The 17,455-nt window shown below is 35.5% G+C and overlaps 2 protein-coding genes across 4 annotated transcripts in view; one reads left to right on the plus strand and one right to left on the minus strand.

Moving 5' to 3' along the window:
- The window catches only part of chodl (chondrolectin), a 54,659-nt gene that overhangs the window by 13,060 nt on the left and 24,144 nt on the right, over positions 1 to 17,455 (plus strand). The window lies entirely within an intron of this gene.
- zmp:0000000991 lies at positions 283 to 11,164 on the minus strand. Of its 2 annotated transcripts, none has more exons than XM_073940713.1 (5): positions 10,866 to 11,164; positions 9,798 to 9,937; positions 9,498 to 9,657; positions 6,410 to 6,461; positions 283 to 5,944 (listed from the first exon to the last, which is right to left on the minus strand). In XM_073940713.1, exon 5 carries the CDS (start codon positions 5,520 to 5,522, stop codon positions 1,890 to 1,892), a length of 3,633 nt encoding a protein of 1,210 aa, XP_073796814.1. In that variant the 5' UTR covers positions 5,523 to 5,944; positions 6,410 to 6,461; positions 9,498 to 9,657; positions 9,798 to 9,937; positions 10,866 to 11,164; the 3' UTR covers positions 283 to 1,889. The 2 variants fall into 2 exon arrangements, with proteins under 2 accessions (XP_073796814.1, XP_021329459.1); XM_021473784.3 differs by having other exon boundaries at positions 283 to 5,969.

Here is a 17,455-nt window from a genome sequence, read left to right on the forward strand (position 1 = left end):
GCTAGCTTGGGACCGAGTTAAACAATAAGTGATGTGAGAGATAGTCATGGAGTGATAAAAAATTAGGGCAGCCTCACATGACATATGTCAAATAATAAATCTAAAAATTCCTTAACTGAATTATATATTTGTAATATTTATTTATAATTTCATGTTTTTAATCAATTGATGTAAAGGATAACAACTTAAACTTTGCTATTTCTGAGTTTTTCCCCCTAAATAAGTTTTTAGCCTAACAAAAATATTAAAGCTGTAGGTTCAATAGGGCTAAGGACAATGACAGGGTTTGTAAATTTGTTGTTTAATGAAGAACAAAAATCTGAGAACAAAATGCATGACATATTCCTTTACAGAACAACCCACAGAAATCAACTATCAGTCAATTTTAGACATTTTTGGGATAAAATACTTCATGTTCACTGTATTTATGTTTTTATTTGAGGGAAAGATAATGTATGTTTATGGCAGAATGTCTCATATGGCCTACAATCAAAACAAACTTATTATCTGTTGCTCATTGTATATAAATTAAGGTACCCTTAACTTAATATTACTTTTTAATATCACAGTGACTGCAAAAAAAAAAAAAAACATTAATATTTTAGTTTTTTTTACAACATTATATAGTCCACAGCCTCTGCTAACATGTTTGTTCCCCTTCAAAGCAGTTGCTCAGCAAATTGCCGAAACAAGAGAGCACCATATCAGGTGTATCACTCATAACTGCTCATTGTGCAGCTACATTTAATATTAAGAGATGGCAGGTTGTGACATGAAAGGTTGTTCTAATCAACTGTAATTACACAACTGTTCAATAACTGTATTATTATAGAACATTTAAGTTTACCAAGACTGAGTGTACACTTATGCTTTATTTTACACACTGTTACATTTGATAAGTGATCAAAATGATTCAATATTGCCTTTTTATCTTAATAGAAATAAGTGCATTCAATATATTACATTTTCATAAATATCACAAAAAAAATGTTATTAATGAAGACATTCAATAAATCATGTGGAAAGGACCAATCGTTTTACAGCATTTAGTTAGTATTGCTGTAATTGACTCATGCTTATGGAGGTCCCTAAGGTGTCAGCCCCCTTCCTAGCATAATAAATTACAATAAATGATTAATTAATATTACACTTGAAAACAAATAAGCATGACAAACAGTACAGTTGAACTGCACAGCAAATAAAAATCAATGTGAGTTCCAGAAATTGCTACGTTCATCTTTTGCATACTTTGTCTGAAGGTCTTAACACATTGTTATGATTGTGTCATTAATCTGTGCGCCACTTCTACAAGTTTCTCTTTTAACAATGATATCAAATGGATCACAGACTCATGATTAAGCTCCAGTTTTGTTGTGGCAAAAATACCATAGTTTATAATGGGTTGAAAAACATTCAAACACATTTAAACATAGTTGGAGTTTCTGAGTTGACAGCTACTGACTATAGAATAGCTGTCAGGAAAATGACTGTATTGTGACTGTCATGCTGTGCATTCAAATAGCTTAGCAGAGAAAAACACCTATAACCTACAGGCAGCTCTGAACAAAAGTAATTATGCTAGAAGTATCCATTTCAAAGTTTCAAGATCCAGAAATATATAAAAAAATATAGACAGTATATATACACTGTATTGTACTGTATATTGCACTGTATTGTGAAATACATTCATAGTTAAAGCAAACGTAGTTATCCACACTAAAAGATTCAAGAAGGACAATTCATAACATGAAAAGCATCACATATAATTATAATTCCTTCTGTTAATGCAAGAACTGGGTTCCAAGTGGTATTCAGAATTTGGATATTGTTTGACAAATGCAGTATAAAGGCAGTATAAATTGTAAGCACATCTGCAACTGAATAACAATCTAAAGTTCTGTTTCTAGATCATCTTCACCACCACTGCCAATATAGTATTCATCATCGGTGGTGGTGTCAGAACCAGACTCCTCAAAAACAGTCAGGCTGTTTGTGAAGCTCCTTGAGGGAAGCTGAAAAGGAGACAGATTTTCAGGAGTTGTCCTGATGGGGGACGGTGTAGCATGGGCTTGTGATATCCGACGAGGAGATGAGGAAAAAGTTGGTGATGGAGGTGGGGTTGGGTCTGCAAAATCAAGTTCAAGACAATCGTCTGTAAATTCAGTTTGAGACGGTTTACCAGTGACTGATTTGGCATTGTTGCTTGGGGAAAGGCTAGTACTCATTAAGGAGTCAACCGTTTGATTCCCCTTTGATCCAAAGTCTTCCAAGCTCGAGAGGTCGCTGGTGCTGCTTGTTGAGATTCGTCTGGAACCTGATGGGCGGCTTGAAACCACGCCACTGACCGAGAAAGATCGTCCAGCATGCAGGCCATACTTTAAATCAGCACATGATGAGGACAAGTGAGATCTCACAAGGTTTTGCGGCAGGGAACTCTTAGCAGAGCTTAGTGGAGAGATGTCATCAGACTCGCACAGTGAATTTGTCTTTTTGCTAATCGGACTATAAAACACATTGTCATTCTGAATGTCTTCTGAATCTAAATCAAACAAGTAAAATGGTGACGGTGGACCAACTGAAGATTTTCTGTAATGTGGCAAGGTGGCAGAGCGGTTCATGCTTTGGGCCTTTAGCCTGTGTTGACTAAAGCTCCCGCCATTTGACTGGTTTTCCATTTCATTGCTATCCATCTTTTGTTGATCAACGTTTAGTTTGTTGTCTGATGATTTCTTTGAAGATAAGGGTGATGAGGACCCAAAAGAGGCAAAATAGGTTTTATCAGTGGTCAAAGATGAGCTGGGGGCCTCCCATGTGCACCCAGAACCATTTTGTTGATTGTTCGTTTTTGTTGACTTGTTTTGCCAATCCATATCGAAAGTATTCTCTGACTTTCTTATTGCAAGTGGCGGCAATGACCCAAACGTTTCTTTATTAGCGGTCAAAGATGAGTTAGGTACTTCCCACATGCACTTGGAATACTGTATTTCAGCCGTAGACCTATTTTGTCCATCCACATTTAATGTGCGTTCAGACATACTTAATTCTGTTGGTGACAATGAACCCAGGGAGACTTTATTAGTTGTTAAAGAGGAGTTACAGGGTTCTCCTTTGTTTCCAGAACAAGTTTTCTTATCTGTTTTGGGTTTTTCAAAAGTCTCAGTGTCTAAGGATTGCTGAGTAGGGGTCTTTTTTGTGTCAAGTGTGCCTTCTGAACTTTTGACACCAAACGTCAGTTTCAATCGATTTAGCATTTGATCAATCCTGCTGGTTGTTCTGAAAACTGGTAAATGTCTTTTAGTTTTTAAAAACTGGGAACTACCAACTTCTTTTTCTGGCAAAGAAGCTGAAGAGAAGGCACCATCTTTCTTTACTCGTGAAGCAAAAAGTCCTTTCTTTGAATTGGGACTCTGTGTTTCTTGCAATTTCTCTTGCATATGCCCAGAGGTAGTCTCTTTCTCATGTGGAAGTGGAGTCTGACGTTGTGCATTAAGGTCTTTAGGGAGAAAGTACTTCTCTTTTTCGCTCAGCCTGTGCTTGGGGTAAACATTACCCTTATCAAGCCTAAGTGCCATTGAGTCATCATGTTCTAGGTTATGGAAGTTGTTAGAGCCTGTATTGGGCTGCCTTGGGTGTGAGCTTATATTGGCGCTTCGGCTCTCCATGACAAAACTTGCATTTGCTGTAGTTTGTGAGAGACATGGCTGGGCAGGTCTGTTATTATCTAGGTTGCTTGCATAAGCTTGAACTGCTGTCCTCTGTTCTCTGTGAGATGAAGCTGAATCTTCCCTTGGTCTTATTGTTATGCTTGTGTATTTGGATGTTAAAGAACTTGGGTCGTTTGTTATAAGGTCAGGATTATTGTTGTAAGATGTAGATCGGGTATGTGTTTCAGGCACAGGTGGAGAGGACAGTCCTTGTAAAGTACTACTCAGTGCAGGTCTTGAGGAGATGAGGCTAGAATACGGAGAAGTGCTGAGACGAGGTGCTGATCCTCTTCCAAAGTCAGGAGGCAGAGATTGAGCAGGAGCTGCATAAGTGCTTAAGCTTTTACCTAATTCTTGTACCTTGGGAACAGATGGGTTGAAGTCAAATGAAAATCTTGAGGGAAGTGTTTTCCAGTCATCATGCTGTTTTACACCCCCATCTTGTTTAGGAGGTGAGGTTTCAGCATTCTGTATCTGGGACAAAGGGGTGGAAGGGGAAGGGGAGGACAGAGATGAACTAGACTCCCGTAGGTATGAATAGATGCTCGGTACTCTGACACTATGAAGAGGTCTGCTTGGAGAAAGAGGGCTTGAAAGATCCATTGAGCTTTGACTTGAATTTTTCCTGGAGTATATCTGCCCCACATTTGTTGGGCTTAGTCCATCTGCAGAGGAGTCTTTTCGGGGGGAGAAGATAAGTCTGTCTGTGAAAGTGCTTGTGCCGGAAAAATTGCTAGCTGTTATATTATGTGTGCTTTGTGATTTTGACATATGAAAACTAGATTGCTGAATTTGAAAACCTGTTGAATCTTTGGGAGGAATTACAGTGTTTTGAATTACTTGTCGTTTGGTAATGTTGGGGTTCTGCAGGTTGTTGCCGTTACCAGGACTTTGTTCCATGGGATCAATGTTCTCTGTGCTAGAATATTCCCTTAAAAGAACCAAATAAGAACTCTGATGAGATTTGAGAGCCCCAAGTTGGCTGGTTTTGGTTGTGGAATGAGGGAAATGTTTATTCTCTACTTCTACTGTGGCAACAGAAGCGTCCAGTCCCTTTGAAATGACTGTCTCTTGTTTATTTGAAAACATTGATGTGTTTAATGGTACCCTACTCTTGATTCTAGGTGAGAATCGAAATTGACCGACTGGCATTCCCTCTGTTCTTACAGGAGTGTCAGGGTTTTTGTTGATTTGCTCTTCAGAGGTAACAGATTGGTCAGATTTCAAAACAATTCTGCTAGGCAATGTAAGTGACCTTATAGATCTAGTTATCGGAGTTTGTGTAGGCTCAGGAGTAGAGTTTCTCAAATTTGATCTCCTCAAAGAAAGAAGTAAACTGCTTGTTGTAGGCTTGGAGCTCAATGATTTAAAAGGTTCATTTTCATCTCCAGTTTTTGATACTCTATATCCTGAATGAGGTAAATTTGGCACCTGACGTGAGTCCAGAGTTGTGGGAAAAGAATGCAATTCTCTATTGGTGTACGTCATGCCCACAGAGGAGGATTTTGTAATGGGTCTCTTTTGGTTTACTGTTGTCGTGACATTTGGAGAGTTATTCTCTTTTTGCCAGTCAGCAGAGTAGCTGGTTCCAGCATTCACCTGCATGTTACTGTCATTGGCCATCATGTGTTCAGATGGTTGCCTCTGGAAAGGAAGATAAGGTTGTTGCCGCCAATCCTGTTGAATTAAGGTAGATGGGTTGCCATACTGTCCACGATCTTGAACTTCAGTCTCTGCCTCACTGATGCCTTGCTTGGGTCTTCGAAGACGGCCACTCCAAGGTGGAGCTAGAACTGAAGCCAGTGCAGAAGTCAACATAGCCGTTGTAGGATTTATAACATTAGCTTTTACCTCAGGAGTTTTTTCAGAATACCCCGGAAAACCGGCTAACGACAAAACCTGGTCAAGTACTTCTGACTGGTGTGGAAAAAGTTGGGAATCAGTGCTTGCTTTTAGAACACTGTCCAGATTATTGTGGTTTTGTAGAGTTGTTGGAGCATTCTCTCTAGGGCCTCCAGATTCCTTCTTTACTTCTGAATTTAACTCATAAATAAGATGAGAAGAGTTGCGTGTTAGTGAGTCCTGGTGGTCGGTTTGCTCATGAAGGCCTATGTTGTGTTGTATTCCTGTATTTTGTCCATGTTTGGGTGTGTTATGTCCATGCTGATGCTGAGTGGCTTCATCAAAGGTTGCTTTTTGCCCATCCTTAAGCAATTCACCAGTTGATTCACCACATTGCTCTGTCGATGAAAACAAGTCCCTCAGCTGTCAATGCAAGCAACACATATTTTGATTAATATTTTAAATAGTTCACAAATTAATTCAAGCTCAGTAGCATTTATACATTCTTACACTACCAAACTGCATTTTAGACTTGGTTGGGAAACTTGTAAGAAATGTGTCTCACACATATGTGAGATGTTTGAACAAATCTCCACTCCCATTTCAACTGTTTACACATTCAGTTCAATTTCACAGCTGAGCTTTGCATTCCACTTCAAAATACTACACATGCAAAAAAAAAAAACTGCGAACATGGCCTGGTAGAGCAGAAATATTTTCAATGGGCAGTACGCCAAAGAAAGTTTATTATGTTTATGTAAGATATGATTGACTTTCAGGGCACAGATTTTATCTTGACATTCTCTCACTAAAAAAGATAAACAGCCTTATTCTCATTTATGTGTCTTAGCTTGTGAGCTTACCTCTGTGTTGTGTTGATTAGCTGTGTTTTTCTCCGCTTCAAGTGTTCTGTAGCTGTCAAATTGACAAAATTATTAAATTAGCATATGCCTTTTTTATGAGCAAGCTGAAAAAAGTAGGTAGATTAAAAATACCTCCTTGTAACATTTGAATATCAAACATAAGTTCCCTCAGGCAGATAAACAAGGATGAAAAACTCTGACGAAAACAAAACTCTCATCTAATTCAATGTTTCACACGCTATTCTCACTCCCTAAATACTTTTTTGACTTCAACTGTCTTTCATACAGTATATTCATCAAGACAACGCAAGGAAACAAGATCAACGACATTCCATTCTTTCTCCCAGTTTAAGCATTTTAGCAGTAAACAATTCATTGGCCTGGCATGAAGGGAGGGGTCCATGGTTAAACTGTTTAATAATTAGTACAGAGTGTTTCACACACATTAGCGCATACGGTATGCAAAAACACATGCTCAAACTCTGTTTAATGCCTGCTTTGAAAATAACTTAATTCATGTTTATTTATATGGCGCTTTTATAATGTAGATTGTGTCAAAGCAGCTTAACATACATGTTCTAGTAAAATGAAACTGTATCAGTCCAGTTTTCCGAGTTGAAGTTCAGTTTAGTTCAGTTCAGTGTGGTTTAAATTTCAAATCTAGCAATGCGCAGCTCCACAAGTTCCAAACCAAGCGAGTCAGAGGCGACAGTGGCGAGGAACCAAATCTCACCAATAAAAGAACACTCATGCTTTTTAAAGACAAATACAGCAATACTAATAAATCCCAATTTACTGCTTCCAAGATAAAGGTGTAAACAGCTTTATTTGAGCTCAGCAACACACCTAGATACAGTACAGACAAACAGCCAATCTTAGGTGATATGCTTTCATGCTATCAATCATGGCTATTAAATCATGAGTTATTACCATATAAGGCCTATTATTGCTAGTCACAGGTCGAAAGGGCATTTGCCGTTCTGGCTAGGAATGTGTAACTGACAGCGAACAAAAAGTGCAATGGCATCATTTACAAAACAAAAGCTATTATTATGTGCGGTATTTAGTGAAATCAAATTTTCATAAAACATTTACTAATGAAGTATTTATATCCACTGTATTATGAACTGAATTTGAAACCAAACTTAAATATGAACTGATAATTTAAGTTAAAAATAAGTTTTTCCTGCAGATGCCATGAAAAAACATTTTCCCAAGAGAACTTTTTATTTTTATTTTTATTGTAAACAAGTTTTGTGGAATGTAAAATATCTTTAGATGCCAAAGGTTCAACATGGGAACAAGCTTTTTTGGTTCCTGAAAAAAATCTTCTAGTGAACAGTTATTTAAAGTAACATTCAATTATCAGTGTACAGAACATTTTATTTTTGAATATTTATTTATTGAGTTTTTGCATTTACAAAAGCAGTACATTACCCCTCCCCTACCACAAACATGACACTGTTTATGGTAGAAAGAAAAGAAAAAAACATAATAAAAATAAAATATATGCATTGTTCCAGACTTTGAGTTGACAGTGAGGAAACAGAGTGTACCATATTTGTACCATATTTGTTCAGACTATATGTTATCATTTACCATGAGAGGCTTGGCAACATTAAAATAATATTAATAATAAATAATAATATTATTAATAATAATAATAATTATTATTATTATAATAAAGAATTATACAAAAGGTGCATCTTAATATAAAAACAACCCAGGTCATCTCATCTTGAATCACAAAACCTTCCAGATTTATCAAAGTTAATGGTGAGGGAATACATTATATCATATTTGTATAGTAAATATGTTATCATTTGACATGAAGGGCTTGGAAACATCCGAAGAGTACAAAATAGAAATAACATATAAATAAATGAAAAAAAAATGAACAAAAATTAAATTAAATTAAATTACAATAAATTAAATTAAATTAAATTAAATTAAATTAATGAATTCTAAAGGCCAGGGAGTTCTTCAAAGTATTTAATAAACGGGGACCTGTACAGAAAATTTTAATGGTATAATAAACATTTTCTACTTTAAAGAACTTTGTGTAATTGAAACGTTCATGGATGTAAATAGTTCCTCACGCAGGCATCAATACCAATAAAGAATTTTCAGTAAACATAAAGGGATACAACAATTAAGCATGGGCCAGTATAAGTTTCTGACGGTATGATAACCTTGGAAAAAAATACCATGACGGTATTGTGATTACTGCTCTAAAATAAAAATTAAAAAGTTATTTTTTAAATGTCTGGGTGAAAAAAAATTTGTCCCCATTGAACACAAAATATTTTTTTTTAAGAAAAATTTATAATATTTTGGTATAGTAAATATGTCAGGCTATTATTATTATTATTATTATTATTATTATTATTATTATTAAAGCATTGATTTCTGCTCTCCTTTTTAGTTTCAAAAAGATTTCTTTACAAAAAATAAAAATACATTAAAAAAACTTACATATACCTTGGGAACGGTGTAACAGAACATTTTAGTGGCATTAAAACCTTGACTTTTTTCCAAACTGCGGTAAACCTTGTAAACAGTTATTGTCCAATGCCTAACAACAATATTCACTCTTCTGAATATTCTTCATTGACATTGATAGTTCCATTTTTAACTTTTAGCTTTAAATAGTTCTTTAGTTTATTAAAATATTTATTGAAAAACAAGGTTCACTACGCAAAACAAATGATTCTTCCATGGCATCACTTTAAATGACACAATATTGACACCTTTATTTTTTTAATTTCTGGCTAACAAACATAAGCCGATAATAACTTTTATTACAGTCGATAATTATTTCTATTGAGTAACTGATAATTGGCTGACTAAAGTTTTATATATTTTTTTCTAAAAAGGAGTCAAACACTAAAATATTTTAAAGTGTAAAACTAAAAGCATTTGTTGTAAATGGAAGTAATCACAAAAAAACTAGACAATAATGTTTAGATTTGCTAAAGATTACATTGCAACAGTTCAATAATCTATGAGCAGACAATCCAAATATGTTAGCATTATACTATATATTTATTTTTAAGCATGACAAAGTGAAAAACACTCTCACACTCACAAGTTTGTTGTCGCTTGTAATTTTTTTTCCTCTGCTGTGTCTTTTTTATTTCTTCTGGTGGGAAGCTTGATAGAGATGGTGGAGGTGAATCTGGTAGATTCCCTCTGTTCTTTGGATGTATTCTTGGATCCAAACAGTAATATCTGCTTGATTTGCAAATCTGATCAGCGAAAGAAAAAAAAAACAAACAGAAGTGTTAAAAAGAACACAACTCAACATGGCAGAAAATGCTTGTCAATAAAATGATCAAATATTTATGAATTTATAATGATCTGTTTATGTGCAAGATTACAATCACACCTCTGCTGCTTTTCTGCTGCCCTTTTAACTGCAACGGTGGTGGAGATGAAGTAGTTCTTGTCTCTAAATCCTCCTTGTTGTGGTTATGTTGAGAAGCTGCAGCAGGATTTAATTTCTCTTGCTTACTGACATTCTGAAAACTAACAAAGCCTTGGCATTACAATACAATACACCGACAGCAGTCTCTTTCTCTTTGCAGACGCATGAAATCCACATGTCTGCAACTATTTAGTTAAACCGTGAAGTTCAAGGTTCACTCCCTTCAGAAAAATTCTTTACAATAACACCCAGCACATGCCTCCAACAGGGACATTTCATGTTTGTGCTCACGCCTCCACAAGAAAATGATCAACAGATCAGCCTAGTGGACAGCTTTGGCCAAATTACCACTTAGTGAAATGATTTTTTTTTTTTTAAGGAATGACCTAATGAGACCAAATGGGTGTAACAAATTGCATAAGAGCTTAAGTATTACCATAAACATGGTGAGACATGTTAAGCAGACATTCAGCAGAAGAGTAATGACAACTCATTATGTCATAGAGGTGTAATTAAAATCATCTCATTAAACTGAGATGTAGTCAAGCAAACATGTTGGTAAATATATATATATATATATATATATATATATATATATATATATATATATATATATATATATATATATATATATATATATATATATATATATATATATATTTACATTTTTGATTGTTTAAAAGAGCACTTCTCTGTGCAGGCAACATGTATTATATAACTGGGGTATATAACTGGGGTGGTGCTATACAAAAAAAAAATCAATGCTTGAATTATTGTTCAATTCACTGACATTGTTATTATTCTTTGATTTTAGGAAATTCAATTGCTGTGACTGATGCACCTAACTGTCAGCAAATTAATATTTACGAAAACTAGAACTACGTAAGAACTTCAACCTGTCCTCTTAAAGCTACAGGCTTTCTTGGGTTAAAGTTCAGTTTAAGAGAAATGAAAGTAAGAAAAGTAGAGTTTGAGAAATAGAAAGTATCCTCACAGCGTAAGCGAGTACTTATAAACTTTGTAGCCTACCGTGTTTTGTCAGTGTGTGTGTAAAATCTCTCCTGATCTGAGACAACGCGAGTCACGCTGGCTTTCACTCCGCTTTGACAACTTGACTGCTGCACCTTCGCATCATGTTTTGACATTATAGGCTGACTGTAGCTGGCGCATCTAGTTCGGTTACCTCCCTTTATACCCTCCGGGCATCAGCTGTACACTTAAGTACCCTCACAGAGCCACGACTGTAAATTCCAGCGGAGAAACGGTGTGGGACAGCCGTCATTCTCAACAGAGTCTGGCAGCCGCAGCCCGTCATGTGTTTCTTTCCCACCGAGGCGTGTGTGTGTGTGTGTTATGCAGAGCAGAGCTGCGGAAGTGCGGGAACGCGCTTGTGTTTTGGTAACAAACTCTGTACTTTAAAATGGCGAGTGTATTACAGGACATATAGAAATTCTATGCCAAGACAACGTTTGCGTTTTATTTATTATTTTTGTATGTCATGCGAACTTGTGATATTTGGACTTCTTCCAAAAGAGAAAGTGTTTCAGTCATATATAAAATATAAGTATTACCTATGATGATAGCAACAGAGAATAAACAAGCCGTGTTTTATTTATATAAATAAAATATATTTGTGCGGGTGATAGTAAACAAAAGCAGGCCTACGTATTATCAATGCGAATCGGTTCTTCATAAAAGTTCACTCTAAAGAACCGATTCAGTGATTCATTTGCGTCACACAGAAGCACCTTCTGGTTTACTCTCATTAAAGGCTACAATAAATCCACATATGACTTTTTATTACTATTTTAAATTAATAAAATTGGTTGTTTTTGGGTTTATGCAATTTGTTACACAGTTATGATTTTGGAAAGTCAGCTTGTGTTCAGATAAAGAAAAAAGTGACCTACATCTTAGATGGCCTGAGGGTGAGTCAGCAATTAAATAACACAAACCATCCCTTGCTAAAACAAATCCTGCTTTGATTTTAGTCTGATTCATAAAGTCGTAGTCATATAACCAATCTTGGAAATGATTCCACTAAAAACATTAGTTTCTGAATCACACCCATAACCATAATGAATAGTTTTGAACAGTAAAGTTTTGTAGGTTATTCATGGTTTTGCCGTTTTATTTTCCATTTGCATTGGCACAATCTTACTACAAAATATCATGATTTATGGTTAGTGTGGCAAAAGCATGGTTAATGGTTTTCACTGACTACCCCACATAGCAAAATTTCTCTGGCCCAGCTCTGGCCCACACAATCAGGTTTTGCTTGGCCCACATGCCGCAGTGAATTACGGTACATGACTGGACCAAATCTGGCTTCCAGACAAGGGCCAAACACAGACCATATCTGGGCCAAGTCTCAGCCAAGTTAATAACTCATAACTGGGCCTGAACTGGGCCAGAGAGGTTGGTGTGTCACGATTGCAATGAAATTGATAAACCCATGGAGTGATGCGCTTTAGGCACACTATGGGCATGCTTTTTCTCAAAGTGACCTGATTGGTAGAATTTTTTTTCTTTATTTAAAAATGATTTTAGTGTATTTTAAATGTGGGTCAAGACTGGCCAAACTGACATGGCCCACTTATCAAATTTTTAAATCTGGGCCAAATACTACATTTTTCATCTGGCCCAAATCTTGTGTGCCGCCTTAAAAATGGTGCCACCTCTGCCAAACCCGGGCCATGTTTGGCCCACATGCTGTATGCCAGTGCCGGATGAATGCCTGCTGTGCCAGCTTTATGCCAAATCTGGGCCAGAATTCTTTGCTACTAGGGACGTTTACATGGACATCAATAATCTGATTTCAGTATGATTAATACAATACTCTGATTAAAAGTTGACCATGTAAACAGCGATTTTTGATTAATTTTATCCAATTAAGGTCATAATCGAACTAAACAGAAATCGGATTGAGACGTGGAGTATGGTGATTTTAGTCGCATTATTGAAATGCAGTACCTTCATGTAAACATCTTAATCAATCTATTACCGTTGTGTAGGATTTTCGCTGCACTTTGTGACAGGATACTCTATACACACACGGCTGTTTGACACTATTCTCTTCACCTACAAAGTCACTAAAGGACTACAGACTTTGGATCATGAAATGCTGATTTTTTATTTATTTTTTCCCGTAAGGCATGTGGTATCAAATTCCATTAAAACTACATTTTCCAGCAGTTCATACTCGCATCTAATATCTCGTTTGTCACGGCGGGCATGCATGAAATATTCCTGAATGAAAGTAAAAAATGCCAAACTGCAGTTAAAGTTGACAAATTAAAATGAACACCTGATATGATAAGAAATTTGGAAACATGGATAGCGCGATGACTTTGATTTATGTGTTATAACATTTAAAACAGGATCACGAAAGGAACATTAAAAAAGCAACTCATGTAAACAGTTTAATCATATTATTGTCTTATTCATATTAAGGCAAATCATTTGATTACTGATGTCCATGTAAACGTAGTCACTGTTTAAGCAAAAAGTTTCAAATGGTAGCTACAATCAACATTATAACAAATGTGTCTGTGAGATTCCAGCAAACCTTAAAAGTTTTAAATAGGGGATATCAAAAATACTCCTCTCAGCCTTAATAAGACTGAATAAAATGGAAAGGAAAATCAATCGTAATTACGATTTTTTTGTCAGTAATCAAGACTGATTGTTGGATAGGCTTTCTGCCTATTCGGCAAAGATTAATAGGCCAAGTTCTGGATTCCTAATTATTTTATGTAGAAATACTAGGCCATCAATTAGACTCATTAGCTCCATTGGCCAAAGGCAAGACGCCCGACTGCAGTGTTGCATTGCTTAGGGGTATGCTATGCAGATACACATATTGACATGGGTAAAAATAATTGCAGTGGGCTAAATGTGATGTCTATTTCCAGAAAAAGCCACCGTGAGTATAAATCTTATCATGGAGTGATGCTTATCTTCATCCATTATACAAATGCAATTTAATTCTGTAATAAAATCCAAACAGTTTTAATTAACTCTGCTGATTAAAACAGAAACCAATATAGTGCATAAGGGCATAACTTGTATGATAAATTCATCTTTCTCCTAATGTCCCTCAGCTTTTTGGCCCGAGCTCATGATGCTTCTTGTACAGTCGGTTAGTTGGAGGGGGTTACATATTTCATGCATGGCTTGTCATCTGCAGTATAAATCATCCACCAGTGCTGGAAAATGCATTATCTCCTGGGGAGATTATGACAAGGCCAATTCATAACTGTGAATTGATTTTCTTAAATGCTGCCTGCAATATGGCAGTGCATTCAGAGCATGTATTACGGTGGTTAGTGTAATCAAGGGTTTATGTTCTTAAAATAGCAATCACAAAATATAATCAGCAAATCAGAAAGACCTCAGTGTATTGAATAAAACCTATTTTGCCAGGTAATCAGTCATGCAGTGTTTGACAAAATGGGTTCACACAATACCACTCTACTGTGTGAATGTGGTGTGCATAATGGGTACATATTTTTGTATAATACATTACTATTAAAGGAGGTTAATAAGGAGGTATATAATCATTCCATTAAATAAAAACTACATTCATAATATATACAACAAGTAACGTTTGAAATAACAGAATATTTCTAATATACTAAAATAACTAAAATTAAGGCAGCACGGTGGCTCAGTGGTTAGCACTGTCGCCTCACAGCAAGAAAGTCACTGGTTTGAGTCCCGACTGAGCCAGTTGGTGTTTCTGCCGACTGAGCCTGTTGGTGTTTCCTCCGGGTGCTTCGGTTTCCCTCACAGTCTAAACACAAGCGCTATAGGTAAATTGAATAAGCTAAATTGTCCGTTGTGTATGAGTGTGTGTGAATGTGAGAGTGTATGGGTGTTTCCTAGTACTGGGTTGCAGCTGGAAGGGCATCTGCTGTGTAAAACAAATGCTAAAATAGTTGGCGGTTCATTCCACTGTGGCGACCCCTAGCTGATAAATAAGGGACTAAGATGAAGGAAAATGAATGAATGAATGAATGAATGAGTATTACTATTAACATAGGGCTTAGTGGCCACATGCGTGAACAGGACATTTAGTCCTTATGTCCTATGTCTTATGTTTTACATTTTGTTACAGACGTACAGTGTCATCCTGCAACTTTTTTGCAGCATATGAAATGTTCCAAACACCATTTTATCTGTCCAAAATGGCCAACAATTTTGTTTTTACTGATAGTCAAAACATGTTTAAAATATGTGTGTATGTGTTATTAATGCTTTAAAAACAGTTAGGAAAAAAACTGCTGTGTTCAAGGCAGAAATAAAGAGTTTTTCATTCTATTAGACAAAGGTGACTTTTTTGTGTTTTATGGAAATTCGGACCACGAGTCCACAAATATGGACATCATTTTTCTCCTAAAGTACACCATATCAAAATATGATACTTAGGTTTTATTCTAATTAGGAGATTAATAAGGGGGTATCATTCCATTAAATAAAAACTATATTCATAAATGTATGCAAATCTAGAAAAATGTATTACAAAACCCTTCAGTTGAAAACTGATAAATTTTATAACAAAAATATTTTAAAACAAGTAACATTTAAAATTTAGCCGAATTAAATATAATATAAAAATGTAATATATTTAAAAATATATTTAAAATGTATTTTATTTTCCACTAGTTGCCAAGGAAATATTTCTTATATACTAAAATAACTAATACTAAAATAAAAAGTAATAAAACTGAATAGACACTAACAAAAAAAAACTAACAAAAATTGCAAAACAAAATAAAATTGTGTAATAAAATAAAATGCATTCATGCAAAACAGATCAATATGCAGTCAAATAATTGTTGCTAAACTAAAACCATAAATCCATTTTTTTTAATATTAAAATAAACTAATTAAGAATACAACACAATAAAATGACCAAATTTGTAAAACTAAAAACCAAACAAACTAAATTGTTTTTAAAAAGGCAGTATATGTGAAATAAAGTTAAAAACTGTATAAACATTTAATAGGGTGGCGCCACTATGCTCTCTCAGAAATAAAGGTATGCAAGCTGTCACTGGGGTGATACCGTTTCATAAGAGCCAAATTTATACCTCAAGGGTACATATAAGTACCTAAACAGTCCAAAAAAATTTTTTTTTAATATTAAATAAAAATTTGTGGGTTTTAATATATACTTTTGAGGTACCAATATGGACCCTTTTAGTACAAATGTGGACCTTTTGAAAAGGTACCACCCTAGTGACAGCTCACGTACCTTTAGTTCTGAGAGTGTGATGCAGAGGGTAGCAAGATCGCGTCACAGCAAGAGGATCACTGACTCAAGCCTCAACTGGATCACTTGGCATTTCTGCATTTTCTTGCATAAACATCTATTAATGCAAAACTGATCAATATTCGGTCAGGGTAATTACAGTTACCAATTTACCTAAATAACTAAAACAAAAATAAAAATCATTAACAAATATGTAAAAACAGAAATGAATTATAAAAAAAAAAACACAATGATACTGGAATAGACCTAGGCCCAATCCCAGTTCTATTTTTGTATGCCTACTCTATCCCCTTCCCTTTTCATTGAGACAGTGTAAAGGGGAAAGGCTTTAAATTTGATCTTAAGAAATAGGACAGGACTAGAACACCTGCACTCATCATCATATGTAATCACGATCTCTTGCTTCCTATGAGACTGATGATGGTGACTGCTGTAGTTATTTGTTATTCCAGTTTTTTGGTATTTATCTTCAGGAAATCACTGAAAGCAACAATAACATGTTATCATAACGATATAATTTGGCAATAAGATCATAACTGTACTGTGCATTTACACCATGGCCATATTCATCCAAACACACCAAATCAAATATAACATTATCACAGACACTGTAAAAAGCTCATTCCATCACTAGACTTTTCTGACAGACTATTCGAGTGTCATCGAGTGTCAGATGTGAAAGTATGTTGTGGGACTGCTGTACAGAAGTTATTATTATGGATTATAGATGGCGAACTTTAGCGTTATTTAATATTGTTTTTAAAAGCATGACGGTAAAACATGAACGTTGATAGAATGTATTAAAACATGTGTTTGTTTATTGTAAAAATTTGTAATAATGATAAAAAAAATACTAATTTGTGCATCTCCTGACTTCTGTTGTAGATGGTGTATTCTGGGAATTTTTCGCACCCCTTGATTTCAAGTGTGGCCCTGAAAAAAAATCTCTACCTCTACCCCCTTCACGTGAACGTGCAAAATGAGAGGTAGTGGTATGGGCTAAGGGGTAGAATTAGGATTGGGCCCTAAAATAGATTACTAGAGTGCATTTTAAATGGATATTAAAGCATGGCTCATAAATGGCATAAATTAGATGCTACAGTAATTAAACTTTCGTTTTTGTAAGGCTAAATTGCAACTATATAGCAGCATTAATGCAGCCTCAATTCTACCACTGACCAAAGCCTGTCTTGAAGATGCCTTGAGCTCATTACGCACAACAACATCTTTATTAATTGACAAGACAATCGTTTAATTAAACCCTCCGAACCCTGTCATTCTGCCAGGCCAAAAGGACATGTGAGCTGGACGCTTGTGACTGGTGACTCAGAGGTTAACCGTG

This window comes from Danio rerio, chromosome 24 (genome assembly GCF_049306965.1).
Source record: "Danio rerio strain Tuebingen ecotype United States chromosome 24, GRCz12tu, whole genome shotgun sequence".
Taxonomy (NCBI): Eukaryota; Metazoa; Chordata; class Actinopteri; order Cypriniformes; family Danionidae; genus Danio; species Danio rerio.

Bases quoted from the DNA above. Each gene is read 5' to 3' on its own strand.
- zmp:0000000991 (XM_021473784.3), bottom strand. From the start codon at position 10,981: ATGTCAAAACATGATGCGAAGGTGCAGCAGTCAAGTTGTCAAAGCGGA. The intron at 9,938-10,865 runs GTAGGCTACAAA...AGGCTTTGTTAG, and splicing joins ACACACACTGACAAAACACG to TTTTCAGAATGTCAGTAAGC. The intron at 6,462-9,497 runs GTGAGTGTGAGA...TCAATTTGACAG, and splicing joins TTACAAGCGACAACAAACTT to CTACAGAACACTTGAAGCGG.